Below are 18,298 nucleotides of genomic sequence, written 5' to 3' on the forward strand. Positions count from 1 at the left end.
ACCGGTGTAACCGGTGCTTAACAATCTTCAATTGCACGCCAAACATGCTCTCTGAGTGATGGCTTGGTGATTGCACCGATGTCTCAAATTAGCACCACCGGTGTAACCGGTGCTACTTGGACTTCTCTACTTGGCTGGACATTGCTCGGTCCTTTGCATCGGTCATAGGGCACCGGTGTAACCGAAGCCAACCGGTTAGACCGGTGCTACTGTTTTCTGCATCCTTTTGTCCAACTTGTCACTGCGGTCATTTGGACACTCAAAATATATTCTATCTCTATTTTTTCACTGTGATTTGACATCTCTACGGTGGGTTGGATACCTCGTCTCGACGTTGTATTGGACATCTCGTCTCGACGGTGCATTGGACGTCTCGGATATTGCTTGGACTCTATCCAAAGGACCTAAATAATCCTACAAATAAGATCTTGCAAATTTGTTAATCCTATTAATTATATTATCACACAATCACCAAAATCACAAACAAAGGTCTAATGGGGTCGGGTCATGTTTGTTACATAGCCATAGCGGACCTCCGGCGCGAGCTCCCACGGCGCACACGGCGGAGCGGAGCTAGGCGGAATGGGCGAACGGCGCTGAGCGGAGCAGGCGTTATTGGGCTAGCGGAGCTGGACGGTGCTGGGCGAGTGGGGGACCAACAGCGGACGGCCTGGACAGGAAAGAAGGTAAAGAACAGTCTATATGGCGAGTCTGCTAGATAGGATAGAGATATGGCGGAAGACGGCTGCTAAATAGATAGCTAAACGGTAATACGAAAAGTTGAATTTAACTAGTTTTTGAAAAATACATTTATATTTAGTATGAATTTTAAATCTTTCACTAGTCTGCATCCGCGGACGGAGGGAAGTATATCTCTCGGTTGCCTAAAAAAATCACACTTTATCAATCCGACCGTCCGATCGAAAATTAAATGGAGCGAATCCGACCGAACCCTGTGGTTAGCTGTCAGCTCCGCTCGCGCCCTTCCCGTCCCAATAAAATCCCCCACCCCACGTCTCTCTCCGACACGCGCTCTTCTCCCCGTCCCCCTTCCTCTTGAGCGATGGCGGCGGCGGCCGAGATCCCGGATGAGGTCCCGCCCACCTTCAGGTTCCGGCCGACGCAGCGTGAGCTCATCGAGTTCTACCTCCTCCCGCGCGCCCGCGGCCAGGATCCATTCCCCGGCGTCATCATCGAGGACGACGCGGCGGGGAGTTCGCTGCCCTGGGACCTCTTCGAGCGCCACGGCCTGGGGAGCGAGGACGAGGCCTACTTCCTCGCGCGCACCGGCGAGGCCAGGAAGCCCGGCGCCCGCCAGGACCGCGGCTGCGACGGCGGCGTCGGGGCGTGGAAGATGCAGAGCAGCGCCGAAAAGGGCCTGCGCGTCGGCGGCGAGAGGATCCTCTGCCGCAGGAGCAACCTCAGCCTGCACATGGGCAAAGGCAAGAGCGGCGGCAGCGTGGGGTGGGTGATGCACGAGTACACCATCGCCGCGCCGCCATGCCCGTCGCCCGTCAAGATCTGCCACATCACCTTCACCGGCCACGGCAGGAAGCGGAAGCGCGTGCCGGATGGCCAAGAAGACTGCGCCGGTGAACACGCGTCCCGGCGCGCGCGCGTCGAGGCCGCGGCGGCCGGTGGCCGTTCTTCTGGGGAGATGTAGATGCTCGGTCCTGACTCCGGCGAGGTGGTGCACGCTTCTGCAGATCAAGAACGCTCGCAGCTTGTCCTGACCGACGACGACATGTTCCCTCAGAGTCCTCTTCTCGGAAGCAGCGATTTTCTGGACTTCCCGTCCGCAGCGTCAGCCAATGCAGAGCAGTACCAAGAGTTGGAGCAGCAGGTGCCGAGTACAGAGGAGGAGCAGGTGCCGAGTACAGCGGAGGAGGAGCAGCAGCAGATGCCACAGCTGATGGTCCAACAATCTGGCATGGCGGAGCAGCTTTCTGCAGGGGAACAGGAGTTCTGGAGCTCGATAGGGGTCGATGTTCAAAGCACTAACTGTGCTGAGCAGGAGTTCTGGAGCTCCAACGGGGTCGACAGCAACAGCGTGGTCCCTGGCATGGGCGACATGGCAGCAGACCACCAAGACCAGCAGGAGTTCTGGAATTCATTCATGTCTGATGTTGAGAGCAACTGCACGGTGCCAGACATGGCCGCCGGAGCGCCCGGCGGCGATCCCTGGGGAGCCTACTGCATCACTTGCTAGGAGGTTGGGAGATTTTTGCAGCACAAGGATGGAGGAGCTTTACCTGGAACCGACAGAAGCGATTTTTGCAGCTAGGAGTAGGTTTCTTGGGATGTTAGCAGTAGCAATGCAGTCTGCAGCGACTTGGTCTACTTGTTCCACGTGTTTTTTTCCTGCAGTTTTTCTGCAGTAACTGTAATCCACTGATGTAGAGTAGCACTCATTTTGTCGCCCTATCTATGAACTGAACCTATCTAAATGAGTAAATGTTCAATTCTCTTATACTGGAATTTCCTGTTTGCAAGTGTTTCTGTTTCTTGGAGCTTACAATAACTTTTGGTGCATACTGTGGTGATTTAATCAATCAACAACAAATTGCATATAATCCAAATATGAATCTTCCAACCTTTAATCTGCAGAGTACAAAAAGTAACCCAAGTCTGTTACTAACTTGGTGGGAAACCATGTAGGTGTCAGATCAGCCCTGGTAATGGAAAAGGGCAGCTCCTGCATGAAAACCTGATGCGTTGAGAATGAATCGATGTGATAACCTTTAGTTTTTCTTTGGAACTTTTGGGTTCGCAAATGTCATTCTTGTAGGAGTACCATCCACTAGCGTGTCTTCTTGGATAAACTATAGAGGTCCTTTACGGTGCACAATACGAACTCAAACAAACTGTAGCTTAAAGGTTGTCAAGAACAACTGCAAAATAGGAAAGAAGAATTCAGCATAGGTTGATCAAAAAAGCTTAGAGACGACAGATTTGAACATTTTTGTAGTGTTAAAAGCTTTCCCATGTGCATATTGCGCAATTCAGCACATGCTACTTCTCAGGAAGAACAACCTACATTGCCTGTAACGTAAGTACAAAATCTCTAATCTTTCTTGTATCATTTATGTTACAGCAGCTAAATTCAGAAGTTTTGTCTGAAGTGATTACTTACACAGTTACACTATCAGACAAAAGTTTGTAGGTCTGGTAGCAATGAGAAATGGAAATCATAAGATTGCTGAGTGTTGAGTATAAATGATGTTCTGCATGTAGTTTCCTTGTTGGAACAAAGTAGCCTTTTTCTTACACATATTAATCGCCAACAATTGGACCTTTGTAATGAAACATCCTGTCCAGGTTGGACAAACAGCAGACCTATTTCTAGCGCATTAAGACGTGCGCAAGAACTTGGAAGTCGTAGTTCTTCCATCTTCAAATTCAACAATATAAATTGATCCAAGTTAGATGCGCGCTGGTATAAATTTAAGGACTGGCTTAGCGTTGGGTAAATTAGCAGCCAAGAGTGGGGAGCGTGATGAAGTCTAGGCATAATGGCACGATGGCATGAGGGAGGAAGACTTCCAGGGAGAAGAGACACTAGGCAGACAAGGGAAGAGACATGACAGGTTACTTGAGACTAATCCTTGATTGTTCCTTGCTTAATCTTAAGAGGTCGCCGGCAGGCCTTAAGATATGTTACTAGCCGAAACCTCCGTGACAGGTTATATCGTGAGCTTGAAAGGAATTTGGCTATGAAAGTAGAAGATGGGGAGACTGCTGATACATTCCTTGTTAGTGGAAGATGCACACTGCATCTCACAATATTGATAGAAAATATGAAAGAACTTAAGTTTGTTACTATTAGTAATTCGGTGAGTTCTGGTTGTCTCAAGAACAATGTGAACTTTGTAGGCGGAGAGAAGGTTATGAATTTATGATTGGACCTCCAAAGGTCATAAACAAGACAGTGGCTGGAAAACTACTAGAGCCTTACGAGGTAAGTCTATACTTTATTGTATAAATATATAATAGAGTTGTAATGCATATTTTTTCTGATCTATTGGCAATAATCCTCCTCTTTTATAACTTTATTATTTATGCAACTCATTTGTCCTCAGTTTCCATCCAACTAATATGTTCACGTTACTATGCTCCAGAATATAGTCACCGGAGTTCCTGGAACGATGGATCGAGGAACGCCGAACCCGGAACGAGGAACGACGTTTTTGATGCATTTTTACACTGTGGGAATGAAAACATTCCTGCGTTCCCGTCCTGGAACGACTGTTCCCGGAACATGGAATGCTGCATCGTTCCCGTTCCGCGGTGACTAAGCTCCACATAGCTGCTGTTGAAGTTCCAGAGGAGTACATGGGTTCAGTTGTTGAGCTTTTGGGGGAAAAGGCGTGGGCAAATGGTTAACATGGAAGCTAGCAGGTTCGTGCCATACTTTCATTACTTCATCAGATCTTTGGTGAAATGCTTGGTTATAATCTGTACAATATTTGGATATAGAAAACAGAAAGCGATAAGAACTGTTGCCATCATTGTTATGATTCATCAGAATTCAACTGGTTCCTAGAACGACCTTGAGTCCAGTGCTCCTGTCCCAAACTTTCATCCTCGAATAACCTATTTTCTGTTATTTTTAACATAGTATTTCTGTACCTACTAGTACTCAGGGTCAATGTTCAAGAAAACGCTAGGCGTTAGACAGGCACTAGCCTACTGACTAGCACCTAGGAAGGTTATAGGTTAAAAGTAGACGCTAGATCTCTATTTAGCGTTTAATCTCAATTAAACAAAGTTTAATAACATTTTTTTTGAACCTTGCTCGGGGCGTCCTTTTTTTCTGTTTGCTGTTCTAGCGTTTTCAGTTTGCAAAGCACAAATGGGTGTCGGTAGTCCTAACTCCATGCATATGCAAGGCAATTGCAGTGGCGGAACTGAGGGGGGCTGGCAGGGGCCGTGCCCCCCCTAACAATATAATTTTTTTAACTACTCTTTAATCTTAGCTCATATCTGTTAATCTTAACTCACTTTAGCCCATAATAAAGCCCATATTATCATTCAGTTGCTCGGAAGTTCTCTCTGTTCTCCTTGTGTGGCTGCTCACTAGCACATCTTACGACTAGTGCAGAACATGGTAAATCACAAACTGAGCCTTATTTTACTTCTTGTGCTTACCGCAGGGCTGCAAAGATCAACTTATTTGCTTCTTGTGCCCATTGCAGGGCTTTCAAATAATACTACTACATAACAGGCCTTTGATTCAGGCCATTTGTCCCGGCTGACTTTGGGCCTGGGACCAAAGGTGGCTTTTGTCGTGGGTCCAACGGCTAGCTGAGCGGTCAAGCGGGCGGGCGGGGGGGGGGGGGGGGGGGCTTTGGTCCCGGTTGGAGGTACCAACCGAGACAAAAGGACCCCCTTTTTGTCCCGGTTGGTGGCTCCAACCCAGACCAAAGGCTCTGGACATTTAATCCCGGGTGGAGCCACCAACCGGGACCAAAGGGTGACTGTTTTGTCCCGGTTGGTAGCTCCAACCCGGATCAAAGGGGTCTTCGGTCCCGGTTGGGGGCTCCAACCAGGACTAAAGGGTTGTTTACGGGTTAGTTTAAAAGGAAGGCATCCCATCTAAAGCCACATGTATTGTGTAGGTGGGGTGGCAATGAAGCTTTTCACAAGTCAAAAGGTCACGGGTTCGAATCCTGCTGGATGCAAAGTAATTTTTTTTTGCATTGTGTGTACCCTTTGGTCCTGGTTGTGGGAACCGGGACAAAAGAGGGTTTGGAACCAGAACAAAAGGATGTTTGTGTAGTAGTGTAACATGTTATTCTTATTTCCCTTCTCTTTAGTTTGCTTCTTAGCTTTAGGCTTCAAGACTTTTCCTTTTTCTCTTTAGTCTGTTTAGCTAGCTTCTTCCCTTTTGCTTTGGTTGCAACAAGTGGATTTGAGCCCCTAAACATGGGAAACTTAGTGCTAATAGACTCAGGTTGGTTTCTCCTACCTGCTGACTTGCACCTATACATTATACAAACAAAAATTATCAAGAATTGTAAATACAATAAGACTTATTTGTATTAATGAACTAATCTTACATGATAATAAAATAGCTAAATATGATTTTAAACAAGCAATGCTGGTTCAAGATTGCATGTTTAGATTTGAATATTAGATTGCAAAACAAAGTTGACTAGGGCAAAACAAAATTAAGCATAATTAGAAGCATATATTACCTACTCCACCGTTGTCCGTGCGCGGCCCCACGCACGTGACTTGCTTCGTGTTGCACGCTTCCCAGGGAGGGGCGCAGGATCTAATGCGGGGCCAACGCGGCCTGGGGTCGCCACGTGATGAACCCTTCATCGCTAGGAGGGGGCGTGCGGATTGGACGGGGAGGGGGGAGTGTGAAATGCTCGGTGGCCGGTTGGGAAATCCAGGGGCAGGGAAAGGGGTATTTTGATCCAAACACCGTGTCCACTGCAAACACTAACAGAATTCGCTAACAGATGTTACGGTAGGGCTATGGAAGGTATACAAGATAAAAATAGAACCAAGAAAGGAAGTTTAAATTTTTTTTCAGGGACATAGAAAGGAGAGTTATTTGTTAGAGACCACACAAGAAATTTTCCCTAAATACTTGGACTTGACGGTGCTTAAAACATACTTCTCGATTACTACACTGTATTCATCACTACGAAGCTTACGTTATTCGTGAACACAAATTTAAATCACAAAAGTACAAGGTTTATGAACATTCTAACTTAAATGGGTATAGTATCTAAATATCAAACAAGTACACTTTCTGGACTTATTTGATTAATGGATTTACTAAAACTAATTTGATGATGGTGGATTTCTAACCCCAAGAAATCAGCTTCTTTATTTGGTGGTTGTGAACCAAATTCAACATGAACCACTCCCCAAACAAATCTTGCCGCATAATAACCAAAATATAAGTGTAGGATGGTTTCCTTTATTTCTGAAAAAACTACATTTGCCATTAGTCGTCCAATTTGGTTTGGAGATGTTGTCTCTTTTTGAAATGAGCTTCTTTAACACAAAACAAGCAAATATCGTGAAGTTTATTTTCAAGCTCGGCGACGATTTATTTGGAGACAACATAGTCTGCTTTACCAAATATGTACGCATTTCCAGCATAGTACAATTCTTGTAGGGCTCCATTTAATAAAATATCATTGATCATTTGATGTACAAGTGCAACTTTTGTAAAAAAAACTTACTTCCTCATTTTCTCTGTTCCAAATTATATTATTTATTTTTTCTAAGTTCATAGTTTTGCCATGCACTTACATATAAACTATATTTGAATATATTGCTGAAACTACGTATAAAAAATGCCAAAACAATCTACAATTTAGAATAATGGAAGAAGTATAAATTGATAAAATTAAATTACAAGGTACATCAGCTCCGACCACTCTAGCTAGTCTATATGACTACTAGGATGGTAGGCGCGCTAACGTTGCGCCTGTAGAGCGTTCGCGCATGCCAGTGTGCATTTAGTTGCACTTGTCATGTAGTTATATGTCTGCAAGTACAACTTGTAGTTATGTAAGCTAATTATGGGGTTAAGCATGGAGGATTAACATCATGCAAGTGCAGCACATATACTTGTTTATCTTAACAAAGAATACCAATTGATTGCAATGACCTTATCTGCCTGAATGTCCGAAGCAAATGATAGTTGACAAATGTAGCATGCTGCTGATCCTAACATCCCTGTTTCAGAGCCTACCTCGGCTTGCAAATAGCTCAACTCATAACCAAAGTCCCATGAGCACAGAAGCACATAAAAAAAGATTCAACATACAAAACCTATTACCATAGCCATGAGATATGTAATACCCCTACTGATGACATTTGTCCTCTACACAATCACATACATTTTAAACAAAAGAAAATATGCTATCAACATATTAGTTTTGACAGAGAGGTGCACATTAGTGGAAGAGATAAACTATAAATTATCTGAACACATAAATTTGGCAACTAAAAAGCAGCTGGAAATGGATACCTGACCTTATGTCTATTGTCCTTGAATCCTTGATGTGGCCACAAGAATTTGAAGAGGCAGGGTGTCCTACTCCAAGTTCCTACAATTGCATGACTCCACCTATCAAGAATAATAGTTCCCACAAACAAAAATATTTAAGGTCGATCAAAACATATATTGCACTTTCAAGTTTTCTAATACTATTCGATAATTTATACAAAAACAATAACAGATTCTTCTATCAAAAAAGATGTCACTCAGCAGGGGCGGGCCCAGGATTTGAATCCTTGGTATTCAAAATATCAAGTAGTGCAAAAAAAAAAATTAACAGCCCGACATACATATTACTAGCGCATAATTGAGTACGGACAACACACAATGTTCATAATTTGAAATTGCACAGCATATACATACTAAATGATCAACATATCAAAGTGGAATAGAGGGTAAAATTCTAAAACAACAAATGGGTGACAAGGATGCAGGTGCAGGATGCTTACAAATTACAAGATTACTTTACGATCCTTCATGTTTTGAAAATATTTGATGATGTCCTCATCTTTCGCTTGCAAGAAGAATTCCCTTTCAATGAATGTGATCAAACAATTATTCAAAAATGTCTGCCCCATCCTCTGGCTCAGGAGGTTTCTTCTTCGCAGCAGCTCTATGCAAGAAAAAATTCAAATCAGTAGCGGTACTACCACCCCTCTTCCTTTTCATAGTTCAAACCTACAAATTATAAGTATTCAAGATTCATAAAAAATCTGACTATTGCTGCTAATTTTTTTCACAAATCCATAACCATAAATAATCACAAGTTATGAATAAATTTGTCAATCTGCTATTCACCTTGGTTCACTAGCTCGGGCTCAGGCCTGCTCGGGCTGCAGTCCTGCAGACCCCCGTGTAGCAGTGCAGGGGGAGGGGAAAGGGGCGCCCCCCCCCCCGTGCGGCGGCACCCCATGGTCCGTGCGGCGGTGTCCCGTGCAGACTGCAGTGGTACTGGCCGTGCCAGCCACCATCCTCCGGCTTGCCGCTTGCGCCCGCCCCTGGATGCTGCTCGCCAGCGCGGCGGCGCGGCACTACGGCCTACGGGCGGCTCGTGGAACGGCGGATCCGGCGAGGCGGTGAGGCCGATGAGCGCGGGACGGGCGGCGGCCCGCAGCCGGCGGCGACCGGCGACGGCGAGGCTGAGAGGCGGAGGCGGCGTCGCGGGTGCTCTCGGGAGGGCAGGTGAGGGCGCAGGTAGAGGCAGGACAAGGGCTAGGGCAGGGAGCAGGCGACGATTGGGTCAGGTGGGGAATCGGCTCAAATTTGGGCCGTGTGAGGGGATTGGGCCGGCGGTGGGGTGGGTTGTTTAGTTGTTTTGGGGCTTAAATGAAGACTGAGCTCTTAGTAGTTTGGTTTGAAGTATGATTTTCATTTTTTTTATCATATACCTAGAATACACTATATGTATAAAATTTTTGTTCAAAAATAATGGGTATTCAACTAAATACCATTGAATTTAATGGGGCCCGCCCCTGTCACTCAGGACCAAGACTTCTCTACTTTTTACAACTTACAATCCAAAATTCGGCCCAAAAAAGTCTTACGAAAGAAGGTAGTATGTTAAAAGAGAGAAATTTTAAATTTTGGTACTGGAGGTAGTATGTTAAAAGAGAGAAATTTTAAATTTTGGTACTAGATCCTTCGCTCACCTCCACCGTGGCAGCAAATGTCATTTTGTGTTGAGCCCCGCCTAACCAGCTTCACGGACATAAGGCATAGCCGAAACAAAAAAAAAATACAACTTGAGATTGTTAGGGAGTAAAATTGTAACTGATCTTGTACCTTTACAAAATCTTGCTTGCTGGACATGATAGGAGACACTGAAGGTATCACAGAATGCATAGGCAGTCTGAAAATTCTGAATAGGCTTTCAGATTTAGTGTCATTGCTTGTCAAAGAAATCCAAAGCATGAGTGAAAGCATATAGATCATGTACCTCTACCTCAGTTTGCCAAGCTATGAGCAAATCTAGAAAAAAACTCACCTCAGTTTGCCAACCTATGAGTAAATCTAGAAACAAAACACAAAAACTGAAAAATTTGAAGACAACCAAGAAGACTATTTGAACAGCAGCTGTTAGCAAAATGACTTGCTCTATCACTGAACAAAACTGAAGGACTATGCTAATTATTGATATTGAGTAATCCTAAAGGTTGTGCAAGTCCCCAGCTACTTTTTATATCATGGCAATTTTTGCACTGGATCTTTGTTTATTGAATAGTGAGAAACAATATTTCGAAATTAAAAATGTCACTCAGGGCCAAGGCTACTCTACTTCTTACAACCTACAATCTCAAATCGTCAAACAATCTTACCAAGAGAATAGATTCAGACGCAGGTGACTATTCAGTGAAACCAAAGATGAAATATTGCATCAGGCCTTCCATATGTCAAGGTATAGGGAACGGTCAATTTGACAATATGAGGCAAGCAATCCTGGGAACTGGGAAGTTCAGAATCAAAGGTGAAGTTCAGAATCAAAGGTGTAATTGTTAAGATGAACGGAAGAACTCCAAATGGATGTTCATGGTATTGAAAAGAAGAAGAAAGTGCAGAGGTGGCAAAGCGCACACATACTTGCAGCAACATTCTTGTTTCATGTTCGTGATTTGCCCCAGGAACACACCGAATGGCTCGCCTCCGCTGACGGCAGCGACAGCAGCAAGGACGGTGACAGTGGCGACATGGCGAGGCTTCTTGGTCGTGTTTCCTGGTGCGCGTGCATGTTGGGGATCCACCTGCGGGCTCGATGAACTCGGGCAGCGGCACAGGGAGTGTGGCGGCACTGTCGCGCATGGCCGTAGATGAGCGGGGGCGAGGCGGCGGACTGGGACTTGGCGAGCTCGAGGAGGCGGCGGCTGACCTCCTTGGAGTACTACGCCTGGAGGACCTCTATCACCCCCTCGACGGAGGCCGGGGACGCACCGGCGGCGGACTCGGAGGCAGCGGCGAAGGCGGCGGCCTGGACGGCGGCGGTGGCATGCTCGGCCTCGGGCTCCGGAACGGTGCCGTAGCACTGGGAGAGGACGCTAGGCGCCGCGACCCGCGAGCGTCTGCATGAGGAAGCACATGACGGCGTCGTGCGTGCGCCGCGACGGCAGCCAGATGGTGAGCGACGGGAGCAGCGCCTCCGTGGCCTTCGCGGCAGAGGCCGGCGGGGCGGTGCCGGCGGATCCCTCGGTGGGCGCGGGCTGGGTGCCCTCGGCTGCGGTGTTGGGGGTGTCCTCCGGCTTGCTGTGAGTGTCCTTCCAAAGAGCCCACCATGGCTTGCTGCTCGAGCGGCATTGGCTTGGGAAGTGTCGCTCCATGCTGCAGGAAGATGGGCAGCTTGTTCGATGCGGGCCGCCCAAACGGCATTGGCTTGGGAAGTGTCGCTCCATGCTGCAGGAAGATGGGCAGCTTGTTCGATGCGGGCCGCCCAAACGGGAATCGTGGAGACGATGCGGGAAGCGCGGACCGGAGGCGCGACTCCTCTGCGAGCCCGGACGCCGCTGCCTGTAGGGGCAGCGACGGGCTACAACGAAGCCGCCGAAGGGGTAGGCGCTGAGCGAGGACCGGTGCCCGCCCTTCCCGCTGCCAGCGACGAATCCGCCTCCTCCTCCGCGGCCACAGCATCGAGCCTTCTTCACGGCCAACGGGGGAGGAGGGTCCTGGGATCGAGCTGAAGGGCTGGCTCGGAGGAGGCCGGCGATGGCGCTGGGACTGCGAGGTGGAGGAGGCGATGGCAGCAAGGTGAGGCAGGACACGATGACTCAGGCGGAGATGATTTGGTCCGCGGACAAGCACGACGCGCAGGTCTTGACCTCCCTTCTGCCACGAGCAGCGTACGACCGACGAGACCGGCCGAGGGCTGCCGCGTGCACAGCTACGTGTCGCAACGTGAACGGCGAGAGCAGGAGAGGCTCCGGCGGCTGATGACACACACCGTGGGCCCCACGCGAAAACAGTAGCACAGGCCTCCGGAGGGCACACTTTGATTCAGCGATATAGGTTTACTTATTATTGGTATCGCACGAATGCACAATAAGCTGCTGACGGCAAGCAGCCAGGCAGCCACAACCGAGATAGACGGCAACAACAAACCCACCTGCTCCACTAATGCGATCGCACTAGCCATCACAACCATGGCCTCTATATGTACTTCTCCAATTTAAACCTATATAAATATATTATTGTTGATACGGTATCCTCTAAAAACATTATTGATTTCGTATCACATAATAGAATAGATGAGGTCTAATCTTTGTAGAAACCAAGGCAAAATTAAAATGAACAAGATATATTGATTCCCGCTCCTATTTTTCTTTGTGAACTGCCTAGCGTGACTAGCTAGTGCATTAGCGTGGTTAATAAAAAATTAGTGTAAATTGTCAAATTTTTATACCTATAAATATTATCGGGGTCTGTGTGGCCCCCTTTAAATTTCTTTCCAGTTGCGCTACTGCGCCCGTGCCATGGACTCATTAATATCTGGCAACCTGCGTGACTGCATGCTGAGACACAAGAGAACAGATCTGCATGCATTTCTTAAGAATTAATGGGGGCAATTTGGTCACATTAGCTACCTCGTTGGTCCCTGAGTCAAAGAAAAGTACACCCTGTAAATCAAAATGGAGTACTAAATAAGGGTCTAAGCATAAGTTTCATACTCTGCACCAATGCAAGTGTATGCAGTATGGGACTAAAAGTAAACTTAATTGTATAATCTTAGTATCATTATTTGTTGTGTATATTTGGAACAATTTTGTTTGGAAAAAAGGAAAAGCTCAAATATTGTTGCGAGCATATCCAAATTGATGAAATCCAACAAACTGATCAATTTGTTATGGGTTCTTCCATAGTCAGTTTTCACAACTTTAGTTGGGAGTTGCGACTTCACTTTATTGCTGTGTCAGTCCGTAATAATGGATAATTTATCTTATCTAGTGTTGAAATCATGCATCAGTTGAATTTGTTCTAATTAATTAAAAGCTTGTTTTCTCAATGAAAGAGGGAAACTATATGCTTAATTATTGAAGTGAGTGAAGAGTGAAGGTGAAGTATGTTGGTGTGTCTCATTTTGGAGCCCTCCCTCTCATATCTATAGAAGGGAACCAGGGATTGCCTCGGTGACTTGCAGCAGTTCTGGCACCTGGGACCGACCTTGGGATCCAATGAGATGTCGCCACATCACAAGTTTGAAGAAGTGGGACCCATGGCCGGTCGACCGACCACCATGGTCGAATGAACCCAGTTGGCCACCAACCGGCCTCAACTTTGGCTGAGGGGTCGCCACGTGTCTCCTAACTCTTTTTCCACGTGCCTTAGCTTCTAGGTATGTCCTTTTCTGCTCTGGTGGGTCCATGGATCCTCATACTCGCGCCTGATTGGTCGAGATGATATTTCCATGGATCGGTGACTTGTTCATGCGCATGGCTGTGTTTCCTTCTCATGTGAGGCTGTCAAGTGGGCCCTTTGATCATTGTGCTTGGTTGGGCTTTTATTGGATCATCCTTACTAGTTTTCTGTATTTTTGGACCAAAGTCACCTACACATATTTTCAGACCAGCATATGGAATTTGTTAATAAATCATCCAATGCTAACATTTGTTCCCTTTAATGCCTATATTTTGCGCGATATTTGACGGTCAAAATGGGTCAAAATAGGCCATCAACAAAATTCCCACACTTAGTCCTTTGCTCGTCCCGAGTAAAGGCTAGGACTAAGGTGGACCTGACTTCCATATAATATGACATATGCATACAGATTATTCTAAACTTTACTTTTACCTGTGAATTTTGATGTGTCTACCATAATTGTTCGGGAGGTTCTTCACTCATATCAAAGGAGATGCATGCATTTTCCGAATCTTACAAGATTAAGTTATTCAATTCATCTCTATATTACGCTCAGACCAATGGACAGGCCGAGTCAAGTAATAAGATTTTGATCAAGCTTATCAAGAAAAAGATAGAAGAAAATTCTAAGAGGTGGCACGAATTATTATCCGAAGTATGAGCTCATCGTATATCACGACATAGTGCTACCAAAGTCACTCCTTTTGAGCTTGTATATGGTCAAGAGACCATTTTACCTATTGAGGTAAATCTGAGGTAAATCTGGACGCTTATAGATTGACTAAGCAAAATGACCTCTCTGTTGTTGATTAACATGATTTAATGATGAACAATACCGATGAGGTGACCGAGAAACATTTGAAAGCTTAAAAGAGATTGAGAATGATAAGCTTCGGGTGGCCAGAGCCTACAACAAGAAGGTAAAAGCTAAATTTTTTCTAGTTGGAGATCTGGTTTGGAAGACAATTTTGCCTTTGGGATGAAAAATAATAAGTTTGGCAAATGGTCGTCAAGTTGGGAGGGTACATAAAAGACTATCAAGGTTAACTTCGGGAATTCATAAATGGTGGAGATGCTGCAAGGAGAACCTCTACTAAGGGCTATCATTGAAAGATACTTTAGGAAATACTACCCCAGCATGTGGCAAGATGCAAGAAGATGGAGATGGCCGATATATATATTATCACTCTTAGCATTGTTTTTAGGCCAATGGATTATGTGTAAATTAGGCTAGGCTTTGGTACTTACTTTTTGGCTTGCAAAGCTCACCAAAAAGCAGGGGGCATATGTTGCCAAAATTAGTCTATTGGTATTTCTTAACATCATCTCTAGATACATAATTAGGATACTTGTTCTAGCAACGGAACCAAGAAATGCTTAACAACTCTTAGCACAATTATTGAGGAACGTGAGTATTCCTGAATCATAAATCATTTCGCAAGAGCACAGAATATACAGGTGTAGCATTTTACCCGAAAGTATGCCGGGGTGTCATTTATATTTCCGCAGGGAAGATAGCGGTGTAAAGAATTTATGAAGATAGCGTTAATTACTACCAATTAATATCCAAATCTAAACAGGGGGTAAATGATAATGTATGGCAAAGATAGTGGGACACAAGATGAGCTTATACAAAGATAACAACATGGGCAGTAGAGGAATGAAGAGCGAACAAGGGTACTAGAAGCATTACTCAACTTAGCAAGCATAAAACATATTAGAGCTGTCTATCCAATTACATGGTCAAGTTGGACTAAAGATTCATGACACTACGGGCAGGACCACGCATATCAGACAGATATGATTGACTGGCCATCATTGACATTTATGCATCTCCTACCCTCTAACCTAACGTGAAGGATTACGATGGCACAAAACAGGATTGTCACTACCTGCAGGCTACCTCTACAAACTGTTAGAACAGGGCCACATTCAAACATAAACCTTAACCCAGACACCACGTCTGTGTTAACGATTACTACTATAGCCTTGCGCAAGGACATCCAACTCTATTAGGAGCCTTAGTTCTAGAGCACCCAATTAAAGGAGATGAAACCGATATTGCATCAAGATCTTACTACTCAAGTAGACATGCAAGACAAACTAACTCAAACATTCATCATGATAGGATGTAACACCCGGTTTACAAAAGGACATAAACTGAGCAATCATATACATGCCAGGATCAAGTCACACGTATATACAACAGAATGAACAGTATATCACAGCACATATCACATAAAAAGATATAATAAAGCGAGTACGAATGTTATTTATTACATAAATGAAAAAATGTCTGATACAGAGTATGCGGAAGCGTAAAACATATACGTAAACTCTCGACGAAGCTGGGCACCACAGGGACGTCGACTGGGAGACGAACGCCTAGAAGTCCTCGTACTCCTGGTAGCTCTGAGTGAACTCCCTCGCGTCGGCAGGAACTGAGCAGCAGTAGAGTATCCCCAAGAGGAAAAATAGTAGAGTAGGCAAGAGTGAGTACACAACTTGTACTCAACAAGTATAACACAAACTATGAGGCTCTAAGGTTGGCTGACTTAACTGCATTAGCTTTTAATCTTGGCAAAATTTTATTAAAGCTATTACTACAAGTTGATGAGTTACCATACCCCAGTTACATAGTAATTAATCAGAATTAATTATGATACTACTGAGAACCAAATCAAAACCACCAAGGTAACCCCACTAATCAAAAGGAGGATCCGGGCCGCTCATGACCGTGAGCACGGCTAGTATACCAGTTTTACACTCTGTAGAGGTTGCACATCTTTACCCATAAGTCGTGGGCTACGCTAGTTGTTCATCACACTTCCTTAGGTGAGATGGCTAGCAAGCACACTACAAGGCCGTTACAAAGAATCTCGTTGGTAAGGAGTAACCGCGAGGGTTGGATCGGCGACGATGGGGCCCACCTCACAGGGGTACAAGACACGGAGCACAGACCAAGCCGGAGGAGCAGGGACCATTGAAGCTTACCACCCTTGCCCCGCAGGTAAGTTACTCCAAACCAAAAAGACCTAATTAGTAAGCCAAGACCGTCCCATTCTAGTCTTGTGGTTGCGCGGTTGTCCCAGGTTGTCGCTCTAATGACGTACGATCCTTATGTAGAGTAGCTGGCACAAAACACAGTGCGAGCCCGCTAAACCAAGTTTCTAGAAAAACCAATTTTAAACGAGACGTGAGCCACTCAAGCGGGCCACTCCCAGAATTAAGTTGCATATACCATTAATCAAATTAATTAAAAAGGACCAAGTGTGTTATAGCGCAGCAACCTAGCACAACTAACCAAAATGCAACCCAAGGGATATATAAAAGATATAAAGTGGCTAGGAAAATCCTTACAGGCATACAATATTAAAATGCAGTATGAAATTGTATTTAAAAGTGATAGGTGCTGTTCATGTTATACTTGCCTTCCTCAAAGTTCTCCTGCTTCTCAAACTGCTCTGAAGACGGTGGCTGCTCTAGGTACTGGTACTGGGGCTCCTCCGGTAGCTCAACGTCTACTCACGAACACATGGCCAAAAAAACAAGGCAACAACATAAACATACATGCAAACCAAGGCTAACACTAAGAAACAGTACAACAATACATAAAAACAGCGAACAAAACTAAGCTAGAACTATTCTACGTGTTACAACGATCACATGAGCGCAAAAACCACCTAAAACGGAGTTAAAACGCAAAATCTAGGGCTAAAACAAGATCTAGGGGCTTTTCTGCAAGAAAAACTAACTTTCCAGGGGTTTTCTGCAAAAACCAGGGACCTATATGTAATTAATAGGTAGATCTAGGGGCTAACACGCAAAAACTACTAGGCTAGACTGTGGGTTCAAAAAGGGAAAAGCGCAGGGGTCTAAATGCTAAAAACAGGGCCAAACTGGAATTTCTTTTGAACTAACCAGGACTGCGGGTTAAATTCAAGGAAACAGAGGGGTTCTTTAGCAAAACTGCCAGGCCGAAGGGGTACGCGCGGATCTGATCCGTTGGATCACGATCCCGCAGCACAGATTAGATCTGGACGCGATCTAATCCTGCGCGTTGGCTGTGGATCGGGCGGTCCAGGTTCATTTGCTCGCGGGGGCGGCCGCGCTGGTCGCCGGAGCCCATTCTCCGCGGCGGCGGGGTGCCGAACTTCGCCGGACTTCATCGAATTCGATGCTCCGGGGTCAAATTGGCCAGGGTTTTGGGTTAGGGATGATCTACGCGGTGTGCGTAACTCACCGGGGCTACAGCAGGGACCGGCGGGGTTAAGGGCGGCGCGGGCACGGGCGGTGGCGGATCTGCGGCGTCGAACTCGACGGCGATCACGCGTTCACGCTGCTCTGGACATAGGAACAGTGGTAAATGGTTGGGTGCGCATGTGCAGTGCACAGGCAAGGTGACACGGGGCTCGGGCAGGGTTGTGCTGCGCTGCAGAGGTGTGGCCACGGCGGAGCGGCGGCGGCGGAACGCCAGCGTGCGTGCCCCGGCCACAAGGGTGAGCTACGGCCTACCGGATCTAGCGCAACAGAAAAAGGGAGGTAACGCGGTGCTCACCGAGGGCTCAGGACAGCGGATGCGTGACGTAGGGAGGCCGGCGTCGAGGTCCGGCAGCGAGCTTGAGTGGAGGCGGCGGATCGGAGCTCGTGGCGCAGTCGCAGGCGTGCAGCTCCGGTCGTCCTGGTCCTCTGGATCGATGCGTGACCTTGCCACGAAGGTGCACGGGGGTTAGGAGGGCTGGAGGATCACCAGCGATGAGGAAATCCGGTGGAGACCGAGCTCACCTGCTGCAGCACTTCGGTTGAAATTCCACGCACACACGAGCCGAGGTCGGGGAAAAAGGGCCTGGCGAGGATCCTGGTCCTATGGCGGGGCGTCTGCGCTGGCCTGTGGTGGTGAAGGCACGGCAGGGCGGCATGGCCGCGGCGGCG

General features: G+C 46.4%; 1 protein-coding gene and 1 pseudogene across 1 annotated transcript; one reads left to right on the forward strand and one right to left on the reverse strand.

The window, feature by feature from the left end:
* Window positions 1-1,063: 1,063 nt before the first annotated feature.
* LOC120653393 (NAC domain-containing protein 71-like) lies at window positions 1,064-1,663 on the forward strand. Its single transcript, XM_039931149.1, has one exon. It carries the CDS (start codon window positions 1,064-1,066, stop codon window positions 1,661-1,663), a length of 600 nt encoding a protein of 199 aa, XP_039787083.1.
* Window positions 1,664-7,775: 6,112 nt separating this feature from the next.
* LOC120654007 lies at window positions 7,776-11,365 on the reverse strand (annotated as a pseudogene).
* Between the last annotated feature and the right edge of the window lie 6,933 nt (window positions 11,366-18,298).

This window comes from Panicum virgatum, chromosome 1N (assembly GCF_016808335.1).
Source record: "Panicum virgatum strain AP13 chromosome 1N, P.virgatum_v5, whole genome shotgun sequence".
Lineage (NCBI taxonomy): Eukaryota > Viridiplantae > Streptophyta > Magnoliopsida > Poales > Poaceae > Panicum > Panicum virgatum.